We start from the raw sequence: 12,207 nt of genomic DNA on the forward strand, positions 1-12,207 counted from the left end.
CTTAGAAGGCAGGATGGCTTCCAGGTAGATGGCATAGACTGCAACGTAATCAGAGATACTAACAGATCTGAAGACAGGATGCGACGTTCAGAAAGGGGGAGTTGGTTCCCGTGAATTCATAGAAAAAGGAGAGTCAGAGATGTAAATATGAGCAATGCCAATCCAAGTGGTGTTATGGGGAGAGGGAGTCAAAGCCAGAGGATATGACTGGTCAGCTCCTGGAGGCTGCTGCATCCTGGTGATGAAGGTCGATGCAAGAGGCTTTCTTCACCTGTCGCCACGTAACCCTGGGACCTTACAGCACAATTTATTCTGTGCCATCCCAGCTTCAACAGCAGCTTTCGGATTATGATAGAGCTATCACGTGGCAGAAAGCAACTCACAGCTTCAAGGACTTGCAGGTCTAACTCTGTTGTCAGCTGTATTCTTCACTAGAAAGTAATAAATAAATGGCCACTTATGTTAATATTTTCCTTGTCTTGTGAATGTAGTCACTGTAAATTGGTGGTCTCTGCAGGACTGACAAGATGGCTTAGGCTGTTAAGTTGGGGGACAGATTTTGTATCCTCTTCACTACATGAATGTCTATTCTGAAGTCTCCTAGCAGCCTGCTGGCTTTTCCACTGTTGCCCCTTTTGCCTTGTAGCACTATAGAAACTTCCATCCTGCTATTCAGTGTTAACATAAGTGTAAAATAAAATTGTGCCTGTTATCGACTTAACTATATTTGAGTGAAATGCTGTTTTTAATTTGCTTATTTAAAAGTAGAAAGGTACTGGGGGCCAGGCCCGTGGCCGAGTGGTTAAGTTCATGCGCTCCGCTCCAGCGGCCCAGGGTTTTGCCAGTTCAGATCCTGGGCATGGACATGGCACCGCTCATCAAGCCATGCTGAGGCGGCATCCCACATGCCACAACTAGAAGGACCCACAACTAAAAATACACAGCTTTGTATTGGGGGTGGGGGTGGGGGGGCTTTGGGGAGACAAAGGAAAAATAAAAAAAAAATCTGAAAGTAGGAAGGTATAAAAAACTGCCATACTAATCTTAGAATTGCCCTGGTAGAACTGCACTATATCCTATGGAGTCTGAATTTACATCATTAACAAGGTTCATTCTAACACCCGGTGATTTGGGCAGTTGAATTCACAACTAGGTAAGATCTGTCAGGCATTTTGTCAGTTAGGCCAAGAATGACGATTGGCAAATCTAGGAATGGCAAGATCTAAGGGACATTGGCGTTCACTGAGCTTCTCTCTGTGCCAGGCTTTATACTATATTTTACAATTGCATGCACCTTCGATTCTCCAAACAATTCTGTGAGGTAAGCATTGTTACTTTTATTTCACGTTAGACATTGAGGCTCCAGTAGGTTAAAAAGCTTACCCAATATGTGTAGCAAGTCCAGGATTCTAATCTAGGTCGATCTGACTCTAAAGACCAAATCTTCATCCTTAAAGCTGTTATTGAAGGAGCAAAGCCTATTAGATGGAAACAGGGCTGCCTTGTAGAACGTTCGCTGGTCTCAGGGTACCATGGCAGCCAGGAATAAAACAAGAAGTGCAGGATCTGGAAAGCAAGGTTTGACTGAGAGAGAGAGAGAGAGAAGACAGAGAGAGAGAGAGAGAGAGATGGAAGTCATGGCAAAATAGAGGACAAGCCAAGGACAGCAAAAACATCTTCTCCTGGAGGCACTAGGCATGTTAGCAAAGTGCAGTGTAGTATTTTTGAGGAGGGATTCAGATGTTTCTTGGCAACCCCACTCTGGTTTGATCCTTAGGTCTTAAAGCTACCATCTCCTTGTTACCTAAAGTCCTCACAGTATGGTACCAACAATCAAGCCAGCATATTAACTACAAGAATACTATTAGCAAAGCTGTCTTTCTATAAGAAAAGTCTCAGTTAGGTCATCGCTTAGAATTCCTTGACCCGTTTCCTAAAGTAAGGTAAACCGGAATGGTCAGACAGAATGAATGCTATTTCCTACTATTATGATTTATTCTATTTGGTCAGAAGTTGGTCTTGCTTTGTCTCCTTCATGTGAAATTATCATCTAGACTTGTTTAGTACTATTTGTTGATTACCAGGTTTTACCCCATGGCAACTTTTGTCATGGGTTTATAAGCCAATATTGTTAAATAGCTGAAATAATATACATTATTACCATTAAGATTGTTCTAGTTTTTGTGAGGAAAACTGACCAGCAGTATCTTCTCATATAGACTTCATAAGTTCAATTTGTGCCCCCATATAAGTAGTTGGTTCCTTTACAGTCTTAGATTTAGTTAAGTATTTGAGATTTAGGCTCATTTAAATATCAGTCAGTAAACTTTGTATCCTCTATACTGAAAAACAAATTCAAGCAGTAATTTAAATTTTGAGCAAACTAAGTCCAAACATTTTCCATTATTTTAGTTTAGGGGAAATCTGCATGAGTAATAATAACTTCTTTGTGAATTAAAGATTAATAAAATATTTTAACTTCCTGCTACCCTTAACCTTGATGAATGTCACACACAGTCCCCACTTGTCATAATGATGGGTATTTGAAATGGAAAATCTATTTCATTTGTGTAGGGTTTCAGTCTCTGACTTTAAAAACCTCAGAAGCTCTCTTAGACTATGTGTGCATGCCTGACTTTATGTCTCAGTACTCTGAAGTCTCACCTCTTGTCAATGAAAACTGACGTCAGTGAACTAATTGGCTCTTCTTGTGCGTAGGTACCCTGACATGCCCACCGCAGCTGATGTTGTGAACGCTTTAGATCAACAGGCACTTGCATCCATCCTGAGAACATACGGGGAGGAGAAGCATGCCAAGAAAATCGCTTCAGCAATCGTTCAGGCACGCAGCATCTACCCCATCACCAGAACCCAGCAGCTTGCCAGCATCGTCGCAGGTACCCTCATTAATTCTGAACAGTGTCTGAGAGAAAAAACATATATGTATATATATATATAAATTCCCCAAACTCCCAGAGGGATTCATTTGTTCTTGAAATCATGCAGGATAGAATCTTGCCTATCTTTCTCTCATGCCAGCTTTCTTTTGGTTTATAAGCTTCCCTCCTTGAACACCTCTTCCCCATACACAATTTTTTTAAAATATGCTGTAGTTTGCTGATTAGTTTAATAATAGGCTTCTTTTTTGCATGAGGTGATTTGTCATTTGTGCCTACCAAGGTGAAACGTGGAATCACAAGACCAGAAGAATTTCTGGATCCATCACAGTGGTTGATAAGCATTCTGTATAAGATCTGACATTACCTCTCTTAGTTTCACATTTCTGCATTATAATATTTTGGGCAAAAGGAGAATTGCATTGCCCAATTGCTAAAATAAAATCCAGTGACTCATCCATCTGTTCTAAACAACCAGCTAACAAAGGGTATGTGATGTGTAGGTTATTCCACTTTGTGAATGCTGACTCCATCAGCCCGAGGGGCTTATTGAAACATTTCCTCTTTTCTGCTGCTCGCCGCCATAAACCTCCTGAACCCAAGTCTAGCTAGGAGGCGCTTTGTTAGAGCCTTTCTGTTTGAAGCCAAAGTTGTTTCACAGCTGTGTTTCATGATGAAAGTTTTTCAAGGCAAAATACAACTCCTGCAGTTATTTAACACAATTCCAATGGTAAATTCTTCATCTTGTTGGACCATCTGAAACCGTACATCACTTTTATTTACCAAATGTGTTAAGATTTCTTTTCAATGGTTCCTATTGAGTTGCTTAAGTAGCAAAAGAAGTAGAAAAAAGGAATATTTGTAGCTTATAAAAGGAACCTAATGTTGATTGCCTCTATCTTAATATTATCCATAATTTAAGGACTAAAACAATTATAAATCCACTTGGATCAAGATTTGGAGATTATATAGCAACTGTTTTATGACATAATTTATTAAGACTATATTTTACTTACTTATGATAATAAAATATAAAGCATTGACTGCATCTTTAATTTTTTAAGCTGCATTCCTCAAGGCCCTTCCAACTTACCACTGAGATCCCTTTAGGCAAGTAAGAGCAAAATTCTTGTGGGTTATATGAGCACAAGATATTCCATGGTATTTTTTCTCAAAAAGAGTTAGACTAGCTGACATTAAACTCACCCTCTGTGTTGACTCCCTTTCTCTCCTCCCACTCCATCCTCATGAACACATCTCCACCTATCCCTTCTGTCATTCTTTAACTAGCTATGTGTGTTGTTCTCTGTCTCCCATATTGGAAAGAAGAGCAGTGAGAAGCCACTTTTTTTATTTATATGAAAATCCAGAATTTTCTGGTGCTGAAAATGAGGACTCTGGGCAAGAGGGCATCCTAGAGATCATCCAGTCAAAAGACCTCATCTGCTAACTGACAAAACTGAGGCTCAGGGAGCGTCAGGAGTTTCTTCAAGGGTACAACCCAGTTAATGCAATGTCAGTACTAATCTAGAATTTGGAAACTCATGAATTTGAGGAATAATTGGGAATTAAGTTAACTTTTCTGTCTCAGGATCCTGATCTGCAAACTTGGGGAAGTAACACTGTGGTATTAGACAGAAATTACATGAAGTTGTAGAAAAGAAACAATTTAAGTATTGTCAGAAAGATTACAGTGTGAAAAACATACTAGGGCTATGACAAATGATATAGTAAAAGTGAAAATATTCATATACATGTAGGTAAAACCCCATTTTAGCAAATGCCATTAAAATAAGATTGACTTCTCTATAATGAATCCATTTTTGTGGCTCAAATCAGCCTATAATAATTTAACTTTATTGATGATGATGTAATTCTTTAGAAAAGGGAAAAACAAAAAATGGATTTCTATTTTATGTTCATTTATTCAAAAAAATATTTGGGGAGAGACTGTTCCCTACCAGGCATTATACTGAATACTGAAGGAAGAGTGGGAGGAAACGGAAGAGCCGCTGTGTTCATGAAGCTTACAGTCGAGTAAGGGACTGAGTAAAATCGTGGTGCAATAAGCGTCTGCTTGTAGTAGAAACCCTTATATTTACTGTAGTCTGAAGTTACGATTGTGTGGCTAATAGAAAAAAGTCGATGCAAGTGGAGAATTGTAGAACCTGTGTTTTGCATATACATATAAATATGGACATACTTGGGTCCTAATCGCGGTTCCACAAAGTCCACTCCACATAAACCACACCCACAGCATCTCTTCAATAAGCTCTGATTTTATTTTTATTAAAATTAGGTAAGAATTCAAAGGTACTTACAAAGCAGTCTGAATAAGCATATTTTCTAAATTTTCAGTATTTTTCAGTCTTTTATAATTACCTCATCCACATCTAATTTGATTGCATTTTTTTATGTGACTCATCTTTATCAAGAGTTTCCAAAGTCTACAACGTAGTTTTCATGGAAGCAGCAGCTGCCTTTCCTTTTGCATTCATATTTCACCAGTTTCAGTAATATTTGATCAAATTGTGTAATGGAAATAGGAAGTGCTCTGGGCTGTAAGCGTACAGCCTTTTGGTGGGAGCAGGACTCCGTAGGGTGCTAGAGAGCCGAGCATTACCCTGAGATAACTTGTTTGACAGAGAAAAGGATTAATCTGTCAATTACATTAAATAGAAGTCTCTTAAGAGTATTTCATAAAGGAAATATGGCAGCCATGGAGGGCCCAGGAAGGTCCTTGAATTAAACTTCCGTGGCTGCCATAACAAAGTACCACACATTTGGTGGCTTAAAACAACAAAAATTTATTCTCTCACAGTTCTGGAGGCTAGAAGTCCAAAATCAAAGTGTCAGCAGGGCTCCAGGGGAGAACGCTTCCTTGACTATCACTGGTGTCTGTTGGTGGCCAGCAGTCCTTGTTCCAGGCTTATAGATGCATCGCTAAGTCTCTGCCTCCATCGCCATATGGCTTTCTCCCTGTGCATCTGTGTGTCCAAAGTCCCCCTTATGATAAGTCACCAGTCATATTGGATTTAGGGCCCACCCTAGTCCGGTATGTCCTCATCTCAACTTGGTTGTATCTGACGAGACCCTATTTCCAAATAAAGTCACATTCACATGTTCCTGGTAGACATGAACATTGGAGGACACTATTCAACCCAGTACAGTTCCTAAGTAATATCTTTATTTAAAGAATATGTGTTTTGGCAGGCTATAGTATGCAGTGACTGTATTTGAATGTCTTTTCTGGTTCTAGTAAATTCATACTAAATATATTCAAGGTTATCAAGCACTTGGTAATATGCCACACTTCACGACACATAGTAAAACCCATATATTGATGGAAATATAAATCATTTCCTTTGCATTCAAAAGGCTAATAATCCATCAGAACAAGGAAGACCACCACACTAGTAATCAAAATATGCTTAGTAGAATTATACAGTAATTGAAGTGATTAGCTGTAATTTGTAAAACCTAAAGCCTGGTGCCTCCTGCCACGGCAAATAACTGCAGCCCCACGCCTCCTCCGTGTGATGGGCGCTCCAGAGGACAGGGTTGAGGTGCAAGTTGGAGCAAAACACTTACAACTCCCATGAATTACTTTGAAAATTCCAAAAATAAACTGTAGAACTGTTCATACGCACTATTCAGAACTGCTAGCCAGAGATTTTAATGTAAATGTGTATACAGTATTCTATCAGTGTTTCCTCCAAACATAATTTATAAATAACAGATCACATTTTAAGCATGATTTCTATTCCAATACAGTAATAGCTGAAGAATTAGATTCCTGACATCTAAGAACTGAAAATGGCCTGAGCGACTCATTTAACCCAGAACTAGACTCTTCATCACATCTAATAAATGGTCATCTAGCTTTAGCCTTTTCATCGCCGTCTCTCTTCTCCCCACTGTATTTCAGTGAAGAGGAGCACATTTCAGCCTGAAATTGCCAGTTCCATAAATACAGGCTTCAAGTCTTTAGAAAGGATAGATTCCTTACAATAAGGTCCAAATTCCTTTACATGGTTTGCAAAGCTCTTTGTGAACTGGCTCCTACCTGCCTTTTCATTTTCATCTCTCTTGCTCCCCATAATAATCTCTGTTGCAGCCATACTGAAGTTGTCATAGTCTTCCAAGCACAGCATAGTCACTCCCCCTTGCAGGCCCTGGCTATTCACGTCAACATCGAAGTGCCCTCCTCTCCCCTTTCCTGTGACTGCTGCCAGCTCATCCTCCTGAGCTTGGTTGGAGTGTCGCTTTCCAGTGCTACACAGTTAGTTGAGAAGCTCTCCCACATGCTCCTGCTGCGCGGCGTTCCTTGCCTTAGCGCTCACGCCGCTCTTAGTGCTTGCTTCCTGTTCAACTGTCCCCTAAACCTGCACTGTCCAGCACAGTTGACACTAGCCACGTGTCAACTGGAGCTCTTGAAATGTGGGTGTTCCAAATCAAGATGTGCCATGTATGCACACCAGGTTTTGAGACTTAGTTTGAAAAAAGAATTTATCTCAAAAATGTGTCTGTTCATTATATGATGAAATGGTGATATTTTATATACTATTGGGTTAAATACAGTATTAAAATTAACTATACCCGTCTCTTTGTACTTTTTAGATGGGGCTATAGAAAATTGTAAGTAATCGTCTTTACATTGAACAGCACTGCTCCAGGTGAAAGCCAGCATGGGCACCGCGGTGGCTAGTCCTTGTCACTGAGTACCTCTGAGTACCACTGAGGGCCTCCAGGGTGTAGCATAGTGTTGGCCCTTGGGAAGCATTTGGTGAAGACTTTCTCAAGGTTGATGTGAGCAATAAAATGCACATAGATCAGGAAGGTTTAGCTTTTTTCAAGTTTGTGTTCAGTGAAATGACATCAATGTTGGTAGAAAATTGATGTTCAGTCTCATAGGTCATAAACAGTTAGACAACACCAATATTGTCTAACAGCATTAACACTAAAGTACAGGTGAATTAGAAAAAACACACTGCCCTCCCAGTACTTTAGTTTATTCGTCTTTAAGTTGAAATGATAACTATGGAGAATATGGATTCTTCAGGGATGCTATGAAGAAAAATAGCACTCTGATAAAATATTTTTATTGGTTAAGAATTTTTAATAATGGTAAATGATACATGGAAAAACTCTCAAGCTCTTCAGGAAAAAAAAGATTTATGCATGTAATTTAGAAAAAAATGGCTGTGGTCTAGATTTTGCAGAATTAATGTATATTTGATTTGTGTAGCCTTAAAGACAGGATTGGTTCTAGACATCCCTTTGAATAAAGAAGTCTGATTATTTTCCTCAACAGGTTGTCCATATTTTATATTAGAGCTATTCCACATTTCCTTTGCTCTTTCCATTCTCTGGATACATCAAGGAAAATCACCATTTAATTTTAATTATTAAATTAAATATAGTTAAATGAAAAAATCATAGTTCAAATTCTGTTTCTGCAACTTTCTTTCTGTGTAAACTTGAACAGTTCTAGACCTCATCTTTCTCATCTTGAAATGGAGGTGGATAATATTTATGATGGTGAACATTGTTATATTTAACCCTACTGATTATGATTTGCTTAAATGAATACTGAAATTCACTTGCAGTTTCCAAGCTCATGCCAAAGTCAAAGTATGCCAGTCACTTTTCAGATCATTGGGATTTAGATTCAATTTCACAAAGTAGATAATCAATCCACGAATAATCAAAAAGTGACAGATGGCTCATCATATCAATTCTTGAATGGGCAAAGGAGAGGGGGAGGCTTCTTAGATATGTTTAATTCTTGTTGATTAAATGTGTAGACTTATTATTCCCTGACTGAAACTTTTATGTAATCTTTATTCTGACTCATGAACTAGATACATGGCCAGAGCTTAATGAATGCTTGTTGAACAAATAAATCAATAAAAAGATGTGTACATTTCCAGCCAAAGTAAAATGAAAATTCAGGGAAAAAAGTATAAGTCGTTAGATGTTACTGAGAATCAACTGTACTCTGCCCTTCACATTGAAGAGGGCAGGGGGCCTAAACATCCAAGAGTTCAGCATAAATTAAAGCAGACTGAGGAGTGAGACCCCCCAGGAAAATGGAATCAAAAATCTTCAAGTTCTGTTTCTGGTTTTGCCATTTATTTGCTCTGTGAACTTGAGTAAGTCACTTATCTTCTCTGATCCTTATTTCCTCATCTGGAAAACAGAAATAACTGGGTCTTGCTATGAACAATAAGTGAGATTATGGGAAAGTTCTCTGTGAATTGTAAAGTGCAGATACACTTGTAAGCATTTTGTTCTCCCCTCTTTCCAGACCTGGGTTGCTCCACGGAGCACACAAGTGTACCAGTCAGGGCCCTGTTGTGGTCTTCTATCCAGGAATGCCTGTCCACAGCCAGACAGCATGATCATTCATAGGCTCATGGCTTCATTCCAAGCCTTTCCTCCTTTAGCGGTTTGTGACTTTTAGAAACGAGAATGGTCATCTTTTTCTGCATTGGTACCTGTAAAGTGTATCTTGACACGGTAGCAATGATGGCTCATCCCTTGACTTGTATCTGAAATCGCTATTTTTATCCAGCAGAGTTTTATTAATCCAGAGAGAAACTTTCAAAATAAAAAATAAATAAAATAAAACATTCATTAAGAAATAGTCATTGCCATAAAATTTTAGTGGAACATAAACTTTTTCCAGACAGAGTTAATCAGGCTAGTTTGCCATCCCTTTATTGTTTTAATAACTACCTGTTGCTTCCTCCATCTTCCCCAAAAAGCACTCTTTATAGTAACATGCCACGATTAAGAAATAAATGAAGATGTCAGAGAGTTTGATTATCGCTCTCATGGAAAATGGTTTGGTCAAACCTACGGTTAAATTTGGATGGCTTGCCAGTGAATCATAGTTGTCATTGCCACTGCCTATGATAATGCACTTATTCTTCTGTCATTTTAATTCTCTTGAGTTCAGTCTGTTGTACACTGTGTGTATTAGTATGGTAACTTCATGCCAACTAAATTATCAAATGACATTTCATAAGTAAACTTCTTATTTTAATAATCTTTCCAAGAGACTTTTTGTACAAGAAGTCCAACTCAGAAGAGAATGAAATGTGAAGGAAAAAAACAGAAGGAAAAACCTGAAAATCTTCTTTCCCCCTAAAAAACCTGGCTGTTCTCAGTTTGGAGTACCAAGTGAGGAGCAAAGAATGCTCCAATCCCAAGTGACTGTGGCCCAACCCTAATTTAATAATAATAACAGTAATAATAATAATAAATAATGTTGGCTAACACATTGAGCAAATACTAGGCACTCTCCTAAATTGTTTTCATGTATTAACTGACTTAATCCTCACAACAACCCATGAGGCAGGTGCTACTTTTATCCCCATTTTGCAGAAGAGGAAATTGAAGCACAAAGAGGCTAGGTGATGTCTCTCTTGTCAAGTGAAGCTGGAGCTAGAAGTTAGTAACCTCCCTCTAGACCCTGCGCTCTTATTTACAACACTATTCCAGATCCCGTTCTAAGAAGTGATTGAGGTACAGCATCATCTGTTGCTGGAGAATGCAGACAGCTCAGTCTTCCAGGATCTCATGTACTCACATGGGAGATGGTTGTATAAGCACTTACTCAGTTAGTTACTCTGTGATACATGCCATATATAACAGAGTCATGAACAAACGCAGTAGAAACCCAGAGAAGGGAGCGGGTGATTTCAATGTGGTGAGAGGATTTGAGTTATTAAAGAGAGAGATTGGGTGGAAGTTGCAGACATGGAGACCTTTGAGTTGGGCCTTTTAGGCAGCGAAGTGATGGCTATTTATAGAAACGTGCTTGACACTCAATAGAAAGTCATTAATTGCAGAAATGAAAAGATGAATGAACAAATAAACCAAGAAGCAAGTAGGATTTGAGAGGTTGAGGGGAGAACACAGGCAATCTGGATCTGATCCCAAGACCCAATGCAGTTCCAGATCCCTGGAAGTCCCCTCTTATCCTGGGAATATCTCCCCTATTATCTTCCCCTCTATCCTAAATGTGACCTTGAGTTGAGTCAAATTCTTAGAACAGGAATTCAGCATAATCAAGTGTTCCAGGTCTTCCTGACTGTGGCTGAATTTCCAACTGCTTCTATGGAACCAGAGAAGGGAAATGCATCCCTTTACCCCATTACTCCATTTCTTATTATTTTATATTCTGTGTACTTCTGCAAGTGAAAATCAAAGTGATCTGCTGGCATTGTATGTTCGGAACATTAGCAGTTTTCACATTGGTATTAGTTTTGTAAAGATACCTATAAAATAGCCTGACCACTTAGTCCTTCTCTTTATTGATTAATAAAAGAAGAAGAAGGATTATTTGTTCCTGTAACTAGTTATTCAGAAGTTTTAAGAATTTGGTAGGAGATATTTACAAGAGCTCTCCATTTGAGAATCAAGATCCAGCAGTCTTATATATTAATTATACTGCCATCTTGTTTTTGAAATTGACGTGATTCAGACTTGTCTAGGTGGTAGGTCCAATAACATGTCTTTACTTCACCCAAAAAGCATCATTCCTAAAAATAGTAGTTTCAGACATCATCTGTTGGATGTTGGGAATGTTCTTTGAAGAAAAGCATCTGCTTTCATTCTCAAAGCTTAAAATGTTCAAATCATCTCAAAAGAATGTCAAAAAAAGAGAACCCCAAGTGTCAATAGGTTGACAAAGATCAAAGGTTATATTTCTAGGGCGGGAGGATGGAGAATAGTGAATGGAAGAGTAGGTTTGATGTCCAAACTTTTATAATAACTAAAAATTAAGAATAATACTTCCAATTTATTTTCAGTCATATCTTTTGCTTTGTGCTGAAGTTGAGAAAATATGGAATGTCTGGAAAAGATATTCCTCAGAATTTTTAAAAATAGGAAACTATATTAACTTTGCATATGTTTTTATCTTTTCCTTATCTCTTTTTTTATCAAGAATATTAGCAGTTTTGCCATTTCCCAAACACTTGAATTTATTTTATCCCTTTAACCTTTATGTGACTATATATTGCCTCACATATTTTTAATCACTTGGAATCGCTTCTACCATATTATAAACTGGAGAACAGATAATCTCCCCTTGTATTTGCATAGAGCACACAGGAAGCAATAGGAAGTATATGCTTCATCTTTCATTCTCCTAATGTATAATTATTCATTTAATGACTTTCTTATTCACTGAACTATTAATTCTATAAGAACGAGGATTAGATATATCTTCCTCATTGCTCCCTTCTTAAGACCTGATACAGTATTTGGCTGATAATAGATATTCCACTAATATTTC

At 38.2% G+C, this 12,207-nt stretch overlaps 1 protein-coding gene across 7 annotated transcripts in view; it reads left to right on the plus strand.

Annotated features, from left to right (window-relative positions):
• METTL15 (methyltransferase 15, mitochondrial 12S rRNA N4-cytidine) overlaps nt 1–12,207 on the plus strand; it is a 180,051-nt gene that overhangs the window by 146,459 nt on the left and 21,385 nt on the right. For all 7 annotated transcript variants that reach the window (XM_044753739.2, XM_014831445.3, XM_070491383.1 and 4 more), the window contains exon 5: nt 2,719–2,897. In XM_044753739.2, coding sequence (XP_044609674.2) covers nt 2,719–2,897 — 179 coding nt within the window. The remainder of the gene's footprint in view (nt 1–2,718; nt 2,898–12,207) is intronic.

This window comes from Equus asinus, chromosome 20, assembly GCF_041296235.1.
Source record: "Equus asinus isolate D_3611 breed Donkey chromosome 20, EquAss-T2T_v2, whole genome shotgun sequence".
NCBI classification, from domain to species: domain Eukaryota; kingdom Metazoa; phylum Chordata; class Mammalia; order Perissodactyla; family Equidae; genus Equus; species Equus asinus.